This window comes from Cupressus sempervirens, chromosome 6 (genome assembly GCF_028749045.1).
Source record: "Cupressus sempervirens isolate cs-2001-9-10 chromosome 6, ASM2874904v1, whole genome shotgun sequence".
In the NCBI taxonomy this organism is placed as follows: Eukaryota; Viridiplantae; Streptophyta; class Pinopsida; order Cupressales; family Cupressaceae; genus Cupressus; species Cupressus sempervirens.
The window spans coordinates 533,018,211-533,041,038 of NC_143123.1; the positions used below are offsets into that span (position 1 = coordinate 533,018,211).

General features: G+C 37.2%; 1 protein-coding gene across 1 annotated transcript in view; it reads right to left on the bottom strand.

The window, feature by feature from the left end:
• LOC149553361 (uncharacterized) overlaps positions 1-15,856 on the bottom strand; it is a 57,072-nt gene extending 41,216 nt beyond the window's left edge. Inside the window, exons 1-3 of the mRNA XM_089790324.1 lie at positions 15,780-15,856; positions 15,473-15,634; positions 15,073-15,334 (exon numbers count right to left, since the gene is read on the bottom strand). Of these exons, the coding sequence (XP_089646450.1) occupies positions 15,073-15,334; positions 15,473-15,634; positions 15,780-15,856 (501 nt within the window). The remainder of the gene's footprint in view (positions 1-15,072; positions 15,335-15,472; positions 15,635-15,779) is intronic.
• Positions 15,857-22,828: the final 6,972 nt, after the last annotated feature.

The window sequence follows — 22,828 nt, forward strand, 5'->3', positions numbered from 1 at the left end:
ATATTTTTGGAAAGCTGGTTCTATCACCTTTTCAAAAATGTGGTCATTTTTCTTAGTTTTTATCCCATGCTCTTTCTATCATAGTTTTGACATTTTTGCTATATTGTGGATATCTTGAGTGTTTTAGGCTCGAGGATCATTTTTCTGGCATGGTTTCTCTTATTTTTAGTTGTATTTTGTTTTGTTGTAGCTTTTTTTCTATTTTGATCATTGTAGCTATCATTTTGAAGCACTTTTATGTATCACACTGAGATAAAGTGCCACTTTTGCATTTCGGGGATCATGAACATTGTTTTGAGTCAGTTGTACATGCACTATTTTCATAAAGCACCATGGGGGGGATAGTTGTTTGCTATTTTAGGCATTCTCCCTTTGTCAAGTGAGTGTCCCTTCCATGACATTAGCCCCATGTAGAGTCAGTTTGATCGTGTCTTTATATGTGTCTGTACCTCTTTTCCTCTCTCGTTGTTCTTGGTTCGTCTACAGGAGACTTTGGCCCACCTTCTCAGTTGTCTGTCATCACACCCCATCTGCATTAAGGGGGGTTATGCTATTTTTCTAATGCATCCATGGTTCGATGGTTCATTAGTGTGAACTATGTATTTAGTGGTTGATCCTATATACAAGGCGATTGCAGTGGCTGGCTACCTATGCATTTCAGTGCGATAGATCATCTACCAAATAGACATGCTCAGTTCATGCGTTCTTCTTCCATGGAGGTTCTTCAGATCAACAGTTTGATAGATTTATAGCTTCTTTATGCTTTAGTGATGCTCTTCATGATTACTCCTTGTTCCTATTTTAGGGGACATTACCCTAGTTGGAGGCTTCTTTAGTTCTTCACTAGGTTGTTACCTCTTTTTGGGGGAGGGTTTTTCCCACGTGGTTTTCTCTCTTTCCCCATTTCCAGAGGTTGCATCTTTTGTTGCATTGTACTTGGGTACCTAACATGGCCTCATTGCCAAGACCCATTCTGCATTTCATCTTAGTTTTGTGAGCTTAAGGCATTTCCCTAAGTTGCACTTAAGGGGGGGTGTTAGAGTAAATAATTATTTATTTATATATTAATTATTTATTCTATTACTTAAGCTTACTTAGGTAAATGCATTTATTTAATATTTTGTATTTAATGCATGTATTGGTTAGTTATTGACAACACGGGAGTTTGTTCCCTTCTAGCATGTTCTACTATTTGTGGATATGTGTTGAGTTGTCATCCTTATATTCTACCACCTTCCAGCTTGTTCTACAAGCTTCCATGAGCTCTTTATAAGAAGGCTCCCTCTTTGTGTTTTCATAACATAACATCATCAATTCTCATTGTAAATACATTTTCTCTTGTGTTTGCATACTTGTGGTCTCTCATGTTCGTTTAGGATTTTTCCCTTGCTCCATGCTCTTCCTCTTCTTGGATTCTCTTTGATAAGTTTTTGCATGCAGGTGATCTTGGGTGTCTTCGGAGTAGGCTTTCATCAACTCCAACAACTATTAGACCTTACAGACTAGATCATGAACCTCAAATTCAAATATCAAACCTCAGATTGCTCAGCAAAACCTTAACAATGAATTTTTCTTCACTTTTACTGTATTCTGCTCAACTTTGCATTATGATTTTGTGCTACTTAAAAATATAATCCTCATCCATCCAAACATATTTTATGATAAAGGAAAATTATTTCCTTTATACCAAGTCCATAAAACAATTTTATGAGTCAGTTGTTAGACTTCTTAATTAATCATTATAGGACCACATTAAGAACACATTACACTTAGTGATAACATTAATCTTCCACCTTGCAACTGTAATACCCCAAACTTGGCTCATTGCCATTATACCAATTCTGGTCTATTTTTGATAATTTCTAAGTCTTATTCTAATAGGCAATTCTCATTTTTCTATTTGCTACTTGACTTAATTGTCAGATGCAGAAAACCCTAATCTGCATTCATCATATTTCTTATTTAATTCCTATAGTACGTACTGATATTAGTCGCATTAAACCTACTTGATTTAATTATAATTTAATTATAAAGTATTTATACTTTAATTAAATTAAATTATATCCTAAGGCTAATGTACTATGGAATTAAATTTATTTAATTTAATAAATACGCCGATCTTGATTAATTAAATGTAATTATTTAATTAAATAGGAAAGGTATTTCTAATTAATTAAACAAAATTATTTAATTAAATGGAGTACTTACTTCTAATTAATTAAACAAAGTTATTTAATTAAATGGGAAGCCATTCCTAATTAATTAAATGGAGTTATTTAATTAAATAAGAAAAGTATCTCTAATTAATTAATAGATTATTTAATTAAATAGAAAAGGTAATTATGAGAGCATATCTCATTTTATTAAATTAAATATTTCACCAAAATCTCCCTTCAGTTCAAAAAATGAAAATTTCCAGTTCACTATTGATAAAAAATGAGTTAAATAAGTTAACTCCCTTTTCTACTCAAATTGAATCAGTTAACTACTTATTTTACTCAAATTAAATCTGTTAACTCCCTTTAATTTGGGAATCTCCCTTTATGACTGAACTTCACCTTTAATCTTGATCGTTGATTGAAATCAATCTCAACCATTGATGGATTCCAGGAAAGTCTATTTAAGAGACCCTCATCTCTTCATTTTGGGAGGTTTAATGAGAATTTGCATCGAATTGCTGCTGGATTGTGCATTCATTTGAGCTCCCTACTTTCATATTCATTTTCTAGATTTAATATGCATACAATTAGTATAATTTCTTTTACATGTTCTTAGATTAAACATGCATACTCCATTCTAGATTAATCTATAGTCTCATATAGATTAGTCACATTTTCTTTCAAACCCTTTGTTCTTACAGGGTTTGGTTGCTTAAACACCTCAAATTTGAGGATCCCTTTAGATAGAAGGCAACAGGTCGCTTTGTAGGCTAATTTTTGGATGAACAATCCAATGTTCATTCTAGGATAAGTCCACAAATAAAGACCATGTTGAAGTGTGTGTGTTAGTAGAGGCCACATATTCACGCATACATTTTTGGCACCCACCGTGGGACCCGAAAATCAATTTTTTTGGTCTCTTCTATATTTTTTTAATCATTTTTTTTGTTCTCTGTCCATACTATTCTGTATAGATTAGGGAATCTTCGCGCGAGACTGTTTATTTTCGTGTGAGGATCTAGAATCTTCGCATGAAGATTCTTTCCACATCGTGCGAGAAAGTTCTTGGGCGTGTGAAACTTCACGCGAAACCTGTTTCTTCGTGTGAGCTATAAAACTTATTTGCACAGACTGTCAAGAATTTCGTGTGAAACTCTGTTGACAGAGGCAATTTCTTGCATTGATTTTCGTATTTTCTAGTTTTTCTGCTGACTGTTCATAGTTTCTAGTGTTTCTGTGTTTTCTAATTTTTTTGGAACAACATAATAGCGATTTGTGAGACAATTGGAAAAGCATGATAAAGTCACTAAAAATAGGTAAAATCTACTAAGCGTATTGCAAGCATCATCAGGTAACCTTCCTTAGCTGATAACACTTCATTTGGATCTAAAAAAAAATCTCTCGTGTTGAGCTTGTGTGTGTTTCCTTTTTTATTTTCATTTTACAACACATGCATAATTTGATACTAGGGTGTGATCTCTATTAGTATTCATTTAGCAGGCTTAGGTACTAGTGATAGATTTAGATAGCTATTTTGGGTTATTGGACTTGCTAATCTGTCGGCCCCTCATTCCACCCTGTGGTTGCAAGATCAACACCACGTTAAAGGGGAGGGGTCTACAGGACAAAAGCGTTAAAGGCTCCACTAGGAAACCCTTTTGTGCTTTCTAAAATTCACTAGTTTCTGAGTTGTGGACTCATGTTAGCTTGTGTGAGGGGTTAAATTTTCCACATCTTTGGACTCACCTCACATTAGTTAAAGCATTAAGTGTACCACCTTGTGCTCTTTGATTGCTTTTGGATAGATTTGCTTTCAAAAATTGACATTTGTACACACATAGTAATTAAGCCCCCATGAACACTATTCATGGATCTTGAGAGAGTGGGTTCCTAGTGAAACTCCTCTCTAAGACAGATTCCTTGTAGGTGGGGAGGATACTTTGAGCATCTCGCAGATAGATGAATCTTCAACTTGTTGATTAAGACATCCTTTCTCCGGAGAGGTTGATAGATCACTGGGAGTTGATATCATAGATCTTTAAGAGATAATCTTAGTTTAGCATGTTGGATTAATCTATCTACTTTGATTGGGCTAAAGGTGAAAAGGTGTCAAAACCTTGAATCTGGAAGCTAAGTCACCTTGTGGTATACTATTGTGAGTCAGTCACCTTTAGAGAGGGTTAACTGTAGCAGACAATCCATCTATAGGGAAAACTGTAATGATGGAACCTCAAGTGGTAATAGCTATTTTTGCCATGGTAGTGACAACCGCTATATAAATGTCCTTGTGGAAGAAATCTCCACAAGTGTGATTCATTATGTGTTGTCAGATCTTTCTAGCAGCTCTTGAAGATTAAGTTCTCGGACTGTGTCAAAACCTCAGTGCATCGGGATTGGAGGTCACCCCTATGAGTCATAAAAGTTGCAGAGTCAAACCATTACTAAAAACCTTAGAGAGGCCAACTTTCACTTTCTAGGAATGTGTGCAATGATTGCAAAACTCTTTGAAAACATACACAAATAGCTCTCTTAGGGATTAGCACAAACTAAGTCACTTGATTGTTCATGTGCAAGGTTGATTTTGCCCTTGCTCATTATTTTTAGACATGCTTGAAATCACTTGCTTGCTATTCTACGTGCCTATTTATCTACTTGGTTATTGGAACAATCAAAATTTTTGTCAAAATTAGTCGCTGTTGTGAAACTGTTTTTCCCTTTCGTGCAAAATCATTTGGGTCTCGCACAAAATCATCTAACACTTGCTCGAAGCTATTTTGTCCTCGCACAAAATTAAATTGCTGTTGTGCATCTTCACGCGATCCTATTAACACTTTTGTGCAAAATTAAACCACTATTACTGACCTTCGTACAAGACAAAACTTCTTTGCGCGGCCTATAAAACTTCTTCGTGAGACTTGTAAAGGTTTTTCATGTGAGACTTTGTATCAGCATTACCAATTTGGGTCTGTTCTAGCTATCTGCAACCTACATGCTATCCTTTTTTGCATCTGTTTATCGCTCTTTGTTTGCAAACAGTCCTGAAACAATGACACTTCGCTTAGCTGAAGACTTGTGTCTTATACCTTGACTAGTCTCGTCTCATAAGTAATTTTGGTCCTCGTCTTAATGTTTGTCATACTTTGTGTTGCAGTGGTCATAATCTCTGGTTTTTCTAGCCTTTAAATTAGACCATTTGTGCCTTAGTAAACAACATTCTTGCTATAATCTTGTCCTTTTTGAGACTCAGTCTTAGTGTAGTCCTTGTCCAGGTTCTAGCTTTTTGTCCTTGCCTATGACTGTCACAACTAGAAGCAGCAATGTGTTTTATCTTGATAACCTTAGACGTGGTCATGCTAGGGGTCATAATCATGGCAGAGGTAGCTTACCTTTTGCTATGCAATCTGTATCCAGTTTGGCTAGTGAGGCATCTTCACGATCTTCCTCACCTGCAAGGTCATCTCAAGTTCAACGAACATTTTCCAATTTGCAACAAATTAGGAATCCTTTTTACCAAGAGGATACTGAAATAGGTAGAGGTCCTACATTCCCAAATACAATGTATGATGCTTTCTCCACAGACCCTTTTGAAACACAACGTACAAAAACTAAACACGTTCCTATAATGACTAATCATGAACCTGAACAGGGTAGTCATAGTCGATATCAAGAACAACCTACAGATGACAAGGAGAAAGAGAATGAATATGACACTGATGAGGAACAGGAAGAGGTGGAAATCCTTCTTGAACACATAGCAAAATGTTGAAGAGACAAAAAATTTTAGAAGGTCATGGGAATCCTACTCAATGAAGAGAAAGAAAAGTACTTTCTCAAACTTGCCCAAGGGGGAGCTAAATTGCCCACACATTTCAATGTGGAGACCATTATCACACGTGAAGAAGAAACTGAGACCACTAAACTCCAAAACAACTGAAAATTATACAAGACCAATTGGCTCAGATGATTCATGAGAAAGAGAAACCCACAAAGACATACACATTGGATGCTCTTTGTTCATTCCCGTTTGACAAAAGTATAAACATGCCACCTTTCCCACAAGGCATAGAACTACCAGTTATGACAATTACTTTGGTACTACTGATCCCCAAGATCACTTGCATGAATTTGGTGCTTTTTCTATGGAGTTTATACACAATCAAACGTACCTCATGCATTTATTCCCTAGAAGCCTAGGTGGTCAGGCTTTGGAGTGGTTCTCACATTTACCTCTTGGTATCAAGATGTTTGATGAAATTACTAATTCATTTGTTCAACAATATTCTTATAAAATTCAACATCCTGTAAATATTCAAGATCTATGCAACCTTAAACAGAAGGTTAGTGAGCCTTTTCTCACTTTCCTCCAATGGTGGAGACAACTATACACTAAGTATTCCCGTAAAATCATAGAAATGGAGAAGCTCAACATTTTCACTGATAACCTCTTACCTAATTTTGGGTATAGAGTCCAACTACAAGGTCCACGTACCTTTGAAGACATGACTACACAGGCTATTCGTATCAAAGAATTTATGGTCAAGAAAGGTGAGCTCACTCTTCAGAGAGACACAAAACAAGGTTCCACTTCCAACAGGGATAAAACCAAACATGTCAACAAGAATCGAGAAATTGTACATGATGGGGTTGTTGATAATGTCATACCCAAACCTACTAAAGCAGCATTTAATCTCACAGATTGCCTCAAAGTGGCCAAAAATGCTGAGAAGCCTCCTCCTAACAATAAGGCGTTTGGGAACAAATTGAGAAACTCATGGGCAACACGACCCAAGCGAGAGTATACACCTTTGGGAGAACCTTTGGATGTGGTTTACAAAACATTGCTACAACACAAGCTTATCTCACCAATGGATAACCCTCGTCCCTATGATCCACAACCATGTCCACCATGGTGGAATGAGACCTCATTTTGTGAGTATCACCAAAACAAGGGACACAAGACCAAAAACTATATAAACTTGTTTCATAAAGTCCAGGACATGATTGATGCTAGTGAACTTGTGGTAGATGGACATAACAAAAACTTAGACCACAAGGCATTCAAAGAGCCTTTCCCAGCTTATGAAAAAGGAGAGACTTCGAAACCAAAACCCTACAATAAGGTCAACTATATGTATTCCAATGATGACAATGTCATTCACATGGTTGAACCTGTAGATTCTGAATACTGCGACATTATTACCATAAAGGGGAAGCAAGATAACGACAAACCCAAGACACCATTTGTTTTAAGAGGCCCTACTTCCAATAACATGGATAATGCATCTTCATAACATTGTGCTAATGCTATTATTCACTCTCATGCGAAGTTGGTGCTCAAAGGCCCTACACCTCCTATTTCAAATCTTGAACAACACAAGGACAAAACCCTTGCTAGTCCATCTGTAAAGGTGCAAAACACACAACAAAATTGACTGCAACCGGTTATAGTGTTCTAGATTAGTTGAAATGAACCAATGCTCACATTTCCATATTTGAGCTACTTAAAATCTCGCCTGCCCACAGGCAAATTCTGGACAAAGCCCTCACTGAGGAAAACATTCCTCAAGATCTTAATCTTGAGAGATTTCAATCCATGGTAGGTCACCCGACCTCACCTCATTTTATGACCTTCTCTGAGGAGGATAACAACTCACTGAATCACCCACACAATATTGAGGTTATGATCCTCCAGACATGTGTTCATTAGGTACTCATTAATAATGGCACTGGCCTAAATATTGTTTTTGCTACTCTTCTTAGCCAATTGGATTATTCTGAGGGCTCTATTGATCCTCGATGAAAGATCACTATTAAAGTGTACGATGAAGTAGAACAAAAGTCACTAGGTCTTGTGACTTTACCAATTTGCGTCAGTCTTGTCAAAAGGGATGTCACCTGTTAGGTGCTTGAGATTCTCTTAGCCTACAACATTCTGTTAGGATGGCCATGGATGCATGAGATGTGCACTATGCCATCCACATACCAACAATGCATTAAATTCCCATTTCATGGCTCCAAAGTTACTATTCCTGTCACTACTAGCTACACCTGCAATATGCTCAAAGCTGCTGATTCTTTTGTCCCTGCTAACTGTGAGTCTACTGATTGTCACAAAAATAAGCTAAAACAAATTGAGTAGTCATTTAAATTGAAAGAAACTAGTATGGGAGAGTACCACATGGAACCAGTGCTATCATTAACATCTATTCTAGAGTCCCCTCGACATTTTGGAAGACCCTTAGAAGCAAAGAAGCCGTTCATGTTGACACCTTAGACCAAGTTTAATGGCTCTTTTGTCAAAGCTACAATTCCCTTAGAAGATGAAGGCAAAAATAGAGCCATTGCTGAATGGCTTTACAAAGAAGAGGCTCCAGTAGACCTAACACAACAAGCTCGAGAAATCACTCCTAAGAAGTATGGACCTGGTCTTAAGATTACGAAGCATTTTGGATACAAGGGAACCGGCCCTATTGGGTGCAATAACAATGGATTAATAGATCCTATCAAAGAAATAGCTTGAAGCAACAGTGACACAACTGGCCTAGGGTTCAAGAAGGTCCCTTTCCATTTGGGATCCAATAAATTCATACCCATACCTGAGAGTTCATCTGAAAATGAGTCACAATCTAAGTTAGGTACTCGAGAGGAAGAATCTGATGATGAGGATTCCTACCCTCATCCTATTCCTTATGATCTCGCTAAATTCTTTGCTGAGCTAGATGACTTTGTGCCATGTGTTAGCATAATGGATGATACTAGTGATTCTTCTGAGGACAATACTGAGCAACTCAAATATCATTCAAAAAAGGGAGAATCTAGTCAGTCATTCCGTATTGAGTATTTGTGTAAGAATACAGAGGCTGAAGGAGATTATGTCCCTATCACTGTTGGGAAGTTCTATAGTCTCTCACCATGTAGCACCGATTCTCATGAATATGAATTTGACAATCTTTCAAAACTGACTACTGATAAAGACATTGACCAAGTGCATGTCTATGAAAATCAAATCGAAGTGAGTGAAACGTCTAGGGTTAGGTGACGGGGGTCTGATCCAACTAGTGTCCTAGAGTCATCAATTACTAACGTTCATACTCTAAGGAATTTGAATACACCTATGGATGAGGTCATTGTAGGTCTTGAATTGCTAGTCCATGCATTTAATGACTATACTGTGAACTCAGTTGAACTAGCCACTACTCTCTCACTCGCACATCTCAAGCTTATAGATTGGAACCCCAATGCATCTAACGAAGTCCCCATGTTCCAAAATGACTATGCTCTTGCATGTTACCTAAACTCTATCAAACCTGTAATGTCTTCCACCAATGAGAAAAGTATCAACATGACTGAGGCCGAAATCAAATATCTCAGTCATATAATCAAAAAGAAAAAATACAAGAGGTCCGATGGTGAAAACCAAATTGTGGCAGTGTCAGATCCCAAAAAAGTAAAAACAAAAGACGTATCCAAGGGTGAAAACCTCTCTGAGGCACCCGCGGATGAGATATTTGATGTCCTTCCCAGTCACGTTCAGGAGAGATCATCAGTGTTAATAGAGCCGACACAGCTAATTAACCTAGGCACAGAAGAACATCCTCATGTGATACATCTGGCTCAGTCATTGTCACCTGAAGAAAAGGAACAATTCATTTCCTTTTTCAAGGGAAAGAAAATGAATTTTGCCTGGACATATTCTAACATGCCAGGATTGGATCCTAATCTTATCATGCATCACTTGTCCATAGCACCAGGCATCAAACTAGTTAAACAGAAGCTTCAAAAAATGCATCCTCATGTTGCATTGCTCATCAAAGCCGAATTGGAGAAACTTTTGAAAGTTGGTTTAATTTGTGAAATTGATTATGCTGAATGGATATCCAATATTGTCCCTATGTCCAAGCATGATAAGTCTATCAAAGTTTGTACAAACTTCTGTGATCTTAACTTGGCATGTCCTAAAGATGACTTTCCACTCCCTAATATTGATATGATCATGGACATGACGATTGGCTATGAGATGTACTCACTTATGGATGGTTTTTTTGGATACAATTAGATAAAAATTATGCCAGAACATCAAGAGAAAATGGCTTTCACATGTGCATGGGGAACCTTTTGTTGGAATGTGATGCCATTTGGTTTAAAGAATGCTGGAGCTACATATCAGCAGGCTGTTACTATAATTTTTAATGACATGATGCATAGAACCATGGAGGACTACGTTGATGATACCTTGGTCAAAAGAACTAAATGCAATACTCATCTACAAGATTTGGGTCCCATCCTAGATCGTATGAAAAAATTCAGTCTTCGCCTCAATCCTAAGAAATACGCATTTGGTGTCACATCAAGAAAATTGTTAGGATATATTATTTCTGCAAAGGGAATTGAAGTAGATCTAGAAAAAGTACAAGAAATAATGGACATGCCACTGCCTTGGAAAATCAGTCAGATGAGAGGACTACAAGGAAGGCTTCAATCTATTCGCAGGTTTATTTCACAATTGGCGAATAAATCACAACCCTTCACAAAGACCTTACATAAGGGTGTGAAATTCAATTGGAGCCAGGATTGTGAGCAAAGCTTAACACAGATTAAACAATATGTTGTCAATCCACTAATCCTGATGCCTCCTATGCATGGGAAGCCTTTTCTTTTATACATTTCAGCCACTAAAACATCTTTGGGAATGCTGTTGGCTCAGGAAGACAATGACAACAAAGAAAGAGCTATTTATTACTTGAGCCGAACATTAGTCTCTTATGAGAAAAGCTACAACATTATTGAGAAAGCTTGCTTGGCAGTTGTCTTTGCTTCCCAAAACCTTAGACATTACACGCTTGCCCACACTACATGGCTTGTGGCTAAAATAGATCCATTAAAGTACTTGCTCAGTATGGCAGCTCTCACAAGAAGATTGGCTAAATGGGTCATGATACTAAGTGAGTTTGACATCCAATATGTTGAACGCAAAGCTATAAAGGGATAGGCAATTGCAGACCAGTTGGTCGAGGCACCCATATAGAGTCTTCTACCAATAAACATTGATTTTCTAGATGAGTCAATTCTAACACTCACTCACCATACATGGGTTATGTTCTTCGATGGGTCCTTCACACAACAAGGATCAGGTGCTGGATTACTTTTCATCACACCACAGAGATACTCATTGCCCAAAGCATACAAGATTCTGTTTCCTTGTACAAATAACATTGCTGAATATAAAGCTTTGATGGAATGAAAATTGCAGCTAAATGGAGAATAGATCAGTTGGATATCTTCGGTGACTCTCAACTTGTCATCAACCAAGTAAATGATGTGTATCAAACAAAGGATGAAAAACTAATTCCTTACAAATGCATGGTTGATGACTTGATGAAATATTTTGCACACATCACCTTCCAACAAGTTCCACGCGCAGATAATAAAGCAGCTAATGCCATGGCCACTCTGGCCTCCCTTCTACAAATGCCAAAAAATGATCTATGACGCGAGTTCTTGGTGGAAGTGTTACACTACCTAGCCTATGACACACCTGATTCTAGGATGATCTGTTCTATTATAGGACAAGAATCATCTCGCTACCATCACATCTATTCCTACCTTCATAATCAAACCATTCTAGAGGGTTTGACCCAGAATGAGAAATGCTACCTAATCTGTAACGCTTCACATTATGTTATTATTGCTGATGATCTATATAGGAGAGGTCTCGACAGAACACTCCTTAGGTGTTTAGAACTTGACAAGTCCAAACACACACTAATTGACATTCACAAAGGAATTTGCAGATCTCATTCTAATGGCCTGACACTAGCTCACAAACTCCTTCGTGCTGGTTGCTATTGGCCTAAAATGGAGCAAGAAGCTATTAAATATGCTAGGTCCTACAAGCAGTGTCAGCTACATAGGAATCTCATTCACGCTCCAGCCAGAGAGCTAATTCCCTCTACTACAACATGGCCATTTCAACAATGGGCCTTTGACTTGGTGGGGTAGATTCACCCAACCTCTTCTAATGGACATAAGTTCATTATCATTGCTACATATTATTTCACAAAATGGGTAGAGGCAGTCCCTCTCACAATTGCTGATGGCAAAATTGTAGCACTTTTTATTACAAACTACATCATCTGTAGATATGGTATACCATCCTGAATCATTACTGACAATGGAGGATAGTTCAAAAATAAAGACCTTAAGGAACTGTGCAAGAAATTTAAGATTACACAACATTGGTCTTCCATTTATTACCCTCAGGGTAATGGCCAAGCTGAGGCATGCAATAAGGAAATCCTCAAAATTCTTCATTGCACAGTCTATAAGTCAGGGAGAGACTAACATCTCCAAATCAATCCAGCCTTGTGGGCATATAGGACAAGCATTAGAACTCCAACGGGCATGACTCCTTTTGCGTTGGTGTATGGGGTAGATGTTGTGCTTCCAATAGAGGTTGAGATTCCTACCTCTAGAATCTCCATTAAAGGCCTTATCACTGATGATGACTATAAGATAGCTCGACTTCAAGAGCTTGTGTTACTAGATGAATGACAAAAAGTGGCCTGTGATCATATACAAGCATATCAACAAAGAATGGCACGAAGCTACAACAGGAGAATAAGGCCACACGACTTCTAGCTGGGTGACCTCATCCTGAGAGAGAACCCTAAGAATCAACAACAATGAATGCAAAAGGGAAAGTTTGAACCAAAATGGCTAGGTCCTTACATCATTACTGCAGTATATGGATCTGGCACCTATCAGCTTTCCACAACCAAAGGAGAAGTGCTTAAAGAGCCTATGAACACTCTCCACCTAAAGCGGTTTTACAGTTGATTTAATCTCAACAAGCTCTCTGTACATATCTAAATGTCCTGAAAAAAATCTAAAAATAAAAAAATGTCCTTTAAAAAAGAAAAAGAAAAGAAAGAGAAAACTTGCCAAGAAGGTGAAAACTTGGTAAACAGGCGCCTCTTGTTCCCAATGCCTCATCTTGAAGCATACCTTCAGGCTTTTTGTACAATCACTTTCACTTTTCTGCTTTCCTACTTTCTATTCATGTATCCATGGATTGAGTCTTGCCATAGCTTAGGGGCATCCCCCTTAGTCACTCTATTTTTGAGATTCTCCTCATAGAATCTCCTTCATGACAGTCACCAGTGGTCCTCACTGTGTCTGCCTATTGTCGCCAGTGTCACTCTTTTCAAGATTCTCCTCATAGAATCTCCTTTGCAACATTCACCAGTGGTCCTCACTACATTTGCCTACTATCACTAGTGTCACTCTTTTTGAGATTCTCCTCATAGAATCTCTTTTGCAACGATCACCAGTTGTTTCAGATATGTCTACCTACCTTTGCTCGAGTCATGTCTCAAGATTCCTTTATGGAAGATCTCTTTTGCATCAGTCACTAGTCATCCTAGCTGTGTCTATCTACTGTCACTTAGTCCTTCTTAGGTTCTTCATCATTAAGATTCCTCTTTGACCTCAGTCACCAGTCATTCTGATTGTGTTTACCTACTATTGTCACCCTACTGAAGAGATTTCTTTAGAATGTATTCTGGACATTAGCACTTGACATCAATCCCAAAACATTGAACTCAAAAATGATATACTTGTTTGGATATGCTAAGCATTTTCTTTGTTTGCTTTATTTTTCTTTATCATATCCCTTTGAGCAACTCGATGATGTCATCTTCAACTAGAGAAGTAATGACTGGGGGCATGATCTTTTTCTTTACTTTTTGTTTGTGGGTTAGTTCCAATAAGTTGATCTATTCTTATAAGAGGGGTGTCCACTATAAGAGCCTCCATCTCATATTGGATGGCCGTGTGTACCTCAAATCCTTTTATATGAATACACCAATAACGTTGGTTCTTCTCCTTGTTTATTGGAGTGAAATCTTCATGCTATAGTACATACTGATGCTCATCCTACTAAGTGAATGTATGGGTCACTGTGAGTATATCTAGCGCACTTCTATCTTAGGTTATGAATGTAAGGGTCATTGCAGATAGAATGAATACTGAGTACTTAGCATAAGAGATATCTCCTATGTGTTTGGTGTTTCTTTCATGCAAGCAACATTCAGGTCATCCTAGCGTCTATGCTTTGATGCTTATGTTAACTTGCTACATTAAAAGGGACAAATGTTCTGGTCATTCTGGCTTCTTGTGCTTCAAATGCTTACATTTAATCCCGACAACCCAATAACATATGTTATATTCATATTTTCATGATTGCAATGTCAGTGGGAATTGTATAACATATTAGCTTTATTTTATATCCAGTGATGATTAAGTATCGAGGATTGTAACTAGACCTAGGGTTGCATTTAACATAGTCTTGCATTACATACTCCATTTGCATTAGCATGCAATTCGATGGTAATTTTTTTCATACTCCACATGCATCAAATTCCTCCACGGCTGCACAAGCATTTGGTTTGTTGATTCATGCTCCTCAATAGAATACCTGTGACTATCAAACAAAAACATGCAACACTACATAAGATGTCAGTTCATACATATCGTTCTATCTAAGTACAACATACATCTCATGTACATCAAAGAAAAGCAAAACAAACAATGACATATACATAGGAATACTTGGCTCAAAATCTCATATATATATATATATATATCAAAAGAATGGGTCAGTACAAAAATGGGCGCTACTCGAGCGCAATTGATCAAAAATGATACATGTGGTGCTGGCACACCAATCAATACATAGCCAAGGATCAAAATAAAAAAATCAGGCACAAAGCATCTAAATCTATCCTGAACCCTCACCTCCAAGAGGAGTAGGAGGAGCAGGGGCAGTAGGTGGCAGAGGTGGTGGTGGCATATCTGGCTTGACAGGAGGTCTTGTGCCTCCAGATTCTCATGCATACTGAGAGAATCGCTGAACCTGCAATGTCTCATCTAGCATGACGCTAGTGTATGCAGCATAGTAATACATAGCCCAAGCAGATTGGAAGTGGATCTCATCCTGCACCAACTCCAGCCTTTGCTCTGCAGTCTCCATGCACTCCCTTTGACGATCTGTCTCTCCACTAGCTGCGCATCCCAAACTGCTACTGCAATCTGCAACTCTCCTAACTATCGGGAGGCTGCATGAACCTGCTCCTGATACCTCTGTACCGCATCCTGCAACCCACCTGCTAACTGATCTGGCATATCCTCATCTAACATCTCAAGTGCCTGTGGCTGTGGTGGCACCTGCTACTATAGAGCCTCCTGCTAAGGGGCCTCATCCTCTGTCCTCTTCCTGCGGCGTCGGCTCTGTCCACTCCCACTACCCTCGGCACCTAGGTCTGATCCCATCCAATGTGGGGGAATCTGCATCTACTAAACCCGATGCTGAACTCGTGACTACTACTGTGGCTGAACTGGAGGCTGTGGTTGTGCCTGCTGCTGCTGGGGTGCCTGTCTCTTTGTCTACACTGCCTGCCCTGCCATCCCCACTGGATCTGTAAAACATGGGAATGGATGGCTAATAAAAAATGCTTGATATGTAAGTGTCATCTCAGCATCTGCTATTGCTGGCAGGTAATCCCACTAAACTGTAGCTAGGCTATGAATGTCTATCATGGATCATCCTAGATCCATCCGTACTGGCCACCCCTGCTTGATGTCCTTCTGCAACCTGGCATAGGTGCAAAACTTAGGCAAAATATTCGATGGTCAGCCATACTGCCGCCACACTCGAGACATCACAAATCTCTCCATAACAGATGTCATCTTGCCCACCAGTGGTTGAGAACTGAACATCCATAGTAACTCTCTGGGAGCATCATCCCAGTCCTCTATCTCTCACTAGGGTCACCATACAACAGACACTAGGTCATCAAGATGTATCCTCCACTGCTCTGTCTTACCCAAGTGGGCCTAGGTAATATGCTCTCGATATTTACAAATATAGGGCTCCATGGGCTCTCGAGCATTCTCAAAAATCAGCCTACATACAGGGAGATGCTCCCAGGCCCAGATCTATAGCACATATACTCTCGCTACCATGGTCTTCTTCTTGTGGAAGACGACCTCATGCATCTCATGAAAAAGATGGGCCAACATGCACTGACCCCACCCAAAGATCTTGGGTGCCTCAACCATCCTATGGAGGATGACCCCCCACCCACACTCCAAACCATGTTGTCCTCTGTCAAGACATAAGAAACAACTTAGGAATATAGCTAGCATAGATGCTAGCCTATGTGTCAGTCCATAGGTATGCATGAGCTCATCCTAGCTGATGGCCCTCCCCCTCGGTAGCTCTCTCCCGAACACAAATGATAATGCCTCTGTCCCTGCTCGAGGCACTATATCATAGATGACCCGAGTGTCATGGAAAGGAATCCTCAGAATCCTCTAGATTTCCTCCAAAGTGATGGTCATCTTGCCCATCAGCAAGTGAAAGGTGTTCATCTCTAAATGGAAACTCTCCACCAAAGCTGTGAGTAAGCCATGATTCACCATCATGGTTGGAATCCGGCAAAGAGAAGACAAACCCAATCGGACAATGTGTGGCCAATCTGCATCATCCAAACTTTGCAATAACTCTCCATATGGCAGATAGTGTGACCTAAATGTAACATCTCCAAAAATCTCCTGCACACACAACAAAAATGGACAAAAAAACGATCAGTATCAAGTCAAAATGATGCATCAAAATGAAATAAAATGCAATTTTTAAGTGCGAAAGTCAACACTATCATAGAATTTCGTGCAAAATTCATGAAATATCACGCAAAATTATATAATTTCGCGTGAAGACATTCTTTCTTCATGTGAAGAATCATGCATTCATACAGAAAAATAATTTCTCGTGCAAAGAAACCAATGTCCGCATGAGAAAAGAAGATTTTGCATGAAAATCGAATCGACTCGCGTGAAGAATCTCTTTCTTCGCAGGAAACCAAATGCCTCCTGCACGAAGATCCTCACCGCCGTGTGTGAAGAAATAGACAGCCCTGAATCTTCACATGAAGAAAGAAGACCTTCACATGAGAAGAGATTGGTCTCACACGAAGAAAGATTTGACCCCTAAAAAACATGCTAAAATGTGCAATAAATGACCTTGAAATGCATGAAAACAAAAGTACGAAGATGGGAAATCGATGACTCACTGGTGGTCCATAGCCTACTGGCCGACTGTGTCGTCTGGAGTGCTCAAAATGATGATATCTCACGTTCACTGCCATGTCTCTATTAGAGCTGAAAATTACTACAAGACAAAAGCACAAATGAATTGAAAATGACCCTTTGGGCCCTTATATAGGTGTTGACCAAATTTTTCAAAGTGCTCAAATTTGCACAAAAATCACACCCCTGGCTAATTGGACCGTTTTGGATCCATTTTTGGGATCAAATTCGAAATTTGACACACCTAAGAGCCTCAAAAATGTGTTTTAAAATTTTAGGGACCGACATGATCAAACGCTTGTGCAACCCAAATCTTTCTGATACTTTGTGATTCTTGGAATCCTTTCAACTTTAGATTCTCCATATTTTCATAATTCATTTTGAAAATAGTCAACTCAAGTCAACTGTGGCTAAATCTAGTCAAATTTTGGTCAAACTTGGTCTTTGCAACTCTGCAATCATTTCAAATCAACCCTAAATCTTCTTTAGATCATTATGATCTCTTCTAGATTCTGCTGAATCTCAAATTTCTTCTATATCTCATGATATACTGCTTAAAATCATATTTATAGTGTGTCATCTTTTGATTTCGCTCCCGAGGGGGCAGGATGATTACATCATTAAATACTTATTGCTCGGGGTATCTAGTTCCCATCTTATGTTCTCATCACTTGGGGCATCTCATTGCTTGAGGCATCTTGTTCCCTTTTATCTGGCATCTTTGCCATCTATCTTGTATTTTCATTAATTGATCAACCTTATAACAACTCTTCTCAGAGTTCGATGGACAGGTATTGGGACAGTCTAAACCCCGACTCTTGAGAATCAAACCTCATTCTAGGGATGATTCTATGACTCATGATTGGACCTTGTTATCTTGTATCGATCTTAGGTATCTAGGTGTTCTATCTAGATCCTTGAAGGTTAAGCTCTATTCTGGAGATAGTCTTCTAAATGCTTTCAATCTTAGGTATCAAGGTGTTCTATCTAGATCTTTGAAGATTAAATTCTATTTTGGAGATAATCTTCTAAATGCTATCAATTTCAGGTATCTAGACGTTCTGTCTAGATCCTTAAAGATTACGCTCCGCTCTGGAGACAATCTTTTAAATGCTATCAATCTTAGGTATCTAAGTGCTCTGCTTGGATCCCTTAGGATTAAGTTTTGTTCTAGAGATAGTCCTTAAAAGCTTATCAATTGGTCTTCGTGTCATCACCTTCGGAACCAATCTCATGTTTGCATCATGGTTTCTAATTATCTTTGAATTGAACGTGCTTCTCGCACATTCATTCAAAGAGGGGAAAAATGTAATACCCCAAAATTGGCTCATTGCCATTATACCAATTCTGGTCTATTTTTGATAATTTTTAAGTCCTATTCTAATAGGCAATTCTCATTTTGCTATTCGCTACTTGACTTAATTGTCAGATGTAGAAAACCCTCATCTAAATTCATCATATTTCTTATTTAATTCCTATAGTACGTACTCATATTAGTTGCATTAAACCTACTTGATTTAATTATAATTTAATTATAAAGTATTTATACTTTGATTAAATTAAATTATATCTTAAGGCTAATGTACTATGGAATTAAATTTATTTAATTTAATAAATATGCCTATCTTGATTAATTAAATGTAATTATTTAATTAAATGGTAAAGGTATTTCTAATTAATTAAATGAAATTATTTAATTAAATGGAGTACTTACTTCTAATTAATTAAACAAAGTTATTTAATTAAATGGGAAGCCATTCCTAATTAATTAAATGGAGTTATTTAATTAAATAAGAAAAGTATCTCTAATTAATTAATAGATTATTTAATTAAATAGAAAAGGTAATTATGAGAGCACATCTCATTTTATTAAATTAAATATTTCACCAAAATCTCTCTTCAGTTCAAAAAAGGGAAATTTCTAGTTCACTATTGATAAAAAATGAGTTAAATGAGTTAACTCCCTTTTCTACTCAAATTGAATCAGTTAACTCCTTATTTTACTCAAATTAAATCTGTTAACTCCCTTTAATTTGGGAATCTCCCTTTATGACTGAACTTCACCTTTAATCCTGACCATTGATTGAAATCGATCTCAACTGTTGATGGATTCTAGGAAAGTCTATTTAAGAGACCCTCATCTCTTCATTTTGGGGGGTTGAATGAGAATTTGCATCTAATTGCTACTGGATTGTGCATTCTTTTGAGCTCCCTACTTTCATATTCATTTTCTAGATTTAATATGCATACATTTAGTATAATTTATTTTACATGTTCTTAGATTAAACGTGCATACTCCATTCTAGATTAATCTGCAGTCTCATATAGATTAGTCACATTTTCTTTCAAATCCTTCGTTCTTATAGGGTCTGGTTGCTTAAACACCTCGAATCTGAGGATATTTGACAAGTAATTCCCTTTAGATAGAAGGCAACAGGTCGCTTTGCAGGCTGATTTTTGGATGAACAATCCAATGTTCATTCCGGGATAAGTCCACAAATAAAGACCATGTTGAAGTGTGTGTGTTAGCAGAGGCCACATATTCATGCATACAGCAATTTGAATAACTTCCCATACATGCAATATTATGATGAGAAATCTTGTCCACACCATCACCAACATGTCTTCTTCATGTCCTCAACCTTGTTTCTTAGAATAACAACTTTGCCAAGAGATATAACAAGTTTACTAGAATATGCCTCTGTAAACTCTATCTTAGAACATACATCACCAAAAATTAAATAAATTCTTCTTCTGACATTAACTACACATACTATCTACTTAGATGTATCTCCCATAAATTTGGATAGTTAGAATACTCAACTAGCTATTCATACCAACTTGATCTTTCTACCATTCTTCTATCAAATACCATAGAAGATTGCTATATTGACATTAATAACAAACTTAGTCATGAATGTAACATATCATCATAGTAATATAACTACAATAATTCCCCATAGGAATATCATCAACATTCATGCTTCCAACAATCTCTCAACAATTTCTCACTTTGACAATGATGGAAACATGGATGAAAACATCTAGTTCCAAGAATACCAACAAAAGACTATTAATCTTTCTTTTCAAATCCTCTTCATCAATCATTCTCCCCCATTGATATACCTGAATGTGATTTTCATCAAACTGACATTCCATGTTGTACGAATAATGTATTACTTCTCCCTAACATTTTTTTTCCATGATGTTTTTCATGCTGAACTTCTCCCCCCTTGACATCAATGTCAAAGGTTTCAGCAACCAACTTCACGATGTCAAATTCTATAACAACTGATTCTTACTTAACTCAAGTTTCCAAAGATACTATTCAAAAGAATGTCCAATAATAGTTCTAGATGACTCTATCCATTACAGATACTCTCCCATATAGGAAGCATCAACATTCAGTCCAGACAAACAATGGTGCTCTATTATAATGGACTGATACACTCTTGGATCTTCTACTCCAATGTAGGAAGGGGCATGACCACTAGCATAACTCACATATACTCAAAGTCTCTTTGGGAAGAGGCTTAGTGAATATATCTGCAATCTACTCTTTTGTGCTCACATACTCCAATCTAATTTCCTTTTCTACAACTTTCTCTCTCAACATGTGATACTTGAATGCAACACTATATTCTTAGACATATTTACTATACTTTTTTTGTCACAATGTATGAAAACAGGTTCATTGATTTCTATTCTTATATCCTTCAGCATCTGCTTCAGCCAAACAACTTGATTGCAATTTTTTGCTACTACAACATGTTCTACTTCTACTACACTTTTTGATGTACAATCCTACTTCTTGCTTAGCCAAAAAACCAATCTTCCTCCAAGAAAGAAAGCTCCACCATTGGTACTCTTTCTATCATCCATACTACTTGCCGAATCATCATCAATATAAGCACTTAGAGTAAAATCATTAGATCTATCATACCACAATCCAAACTTAGATGTTCCTTTTAGATATCTAAATATCCTTTTGACTACTAGATAATGTGCTTCTCTAGGATCAATGTGAAATATTGCAACAATTCTAACTACATTTTCTATATGTGGCTTTCTGTGAGTTAGATATTACGAACCTCCAATCATAGATCTATACTTCTTTTGCTCAATAGTGGGTGTCTCATCTTTTGTAGATAGCTTTTGTCCAGTTACCATAGGTTTTCCAATGGGTTTACATGTTTCCAAACCAAATGTTTTCAATAAATGCATGAAGTACTTAGTTTAAGAAATAAAGATTCCTTCTTTATTATGTATAATCTAAAATCCTAGAAAATATTTCATTTCTCCTATCATAATCATCTCAAATTCTTTCTTTATCTCTTCGAAAAACTTCTCACTTTCCTCATCATTTCCTCCAAATATGATATCATCAACAAATATTACTATAATCATCAATCCATTGTCAATTTATTTCCAATATAGATTATTGTCTACCATATCTTTTTTATATCCAAGCTTTGTCAAATTCTTGTCCAACCTCACATACCAGGTTCTTAGTGCTTGCTTCAAGCCATATAATATTTTCTTCAGTTTGCACGCTATGTCCTTGTCATTTATCAAAGGACAACCTTCAAGCTATTAAATGTATACTTCTTCTTCAAGCTCTCCATTCCGAAATGCTGACTTGACATCAATTTTATATACTTTGAATTTCATTTGTGTTGTGTAGGCTAAGAATAATCTTACTAATTCTATTCTAGCCACTAGAGCATAGGTATCATCATAGTCTATTTCTTCTTGCTATAAGTAACCTTTACATACCAAACTTGCCTTGTTCCTTAAAACTTCACCTTTTTTATTCATCTTGTGTCTAAATACCCATTTAGTTCCTATCAGATTCTTGTCTATTAGTCTGGGGACTAGTTCCCATTTCTCATTCTTTACTATCTAATCCAATTCCTCTTTCATAGCTTGTTTCCAATAATCATCTTTACATGATTCATTTGCATTCTTAGGTTCAACTTGAAATATCAAACATAGCTCTTTATTAAATTTTCTTCTTGTCATCACACCTTTATCTCAATTTCCAATGATCTACTCAGATTGGTGATTCTTTATCATATTCTTTCATGAAGTAGGAGTTGCTATCTCAACTCTTGGTTCTACTAAAGGTTCCAAGGTTTGTTCCTACCTTGGCTCTCCTTCATTCTACAAGTCATTGTTAGTCTCAAGAAATACTTCATCATTACTTGGCTTAGTAACATCATCATCATCTAAATTGTAATAAATTATTCTCTCATGTATCCCAAATTTCTTATAAATTCTCACATTTTCACTTTCCATAATAGTCTTAGTTCTTAGATTATAGCACCTATAAGCCTTTCTTTTCAATGAATAACCAAAAAAGATACCTTCATCATTTCTAGCATCAAACTTACCAATATCATAATCTCTTTTGATATAACACTTACTCCAAGTTTTTTTTGAAATACTTAACTATAGGTGAGTGACCAAACCATAGTTCATAAGGGGTCTTGTTTGTGTCTTTCCTAACTTGCACTTTGTTC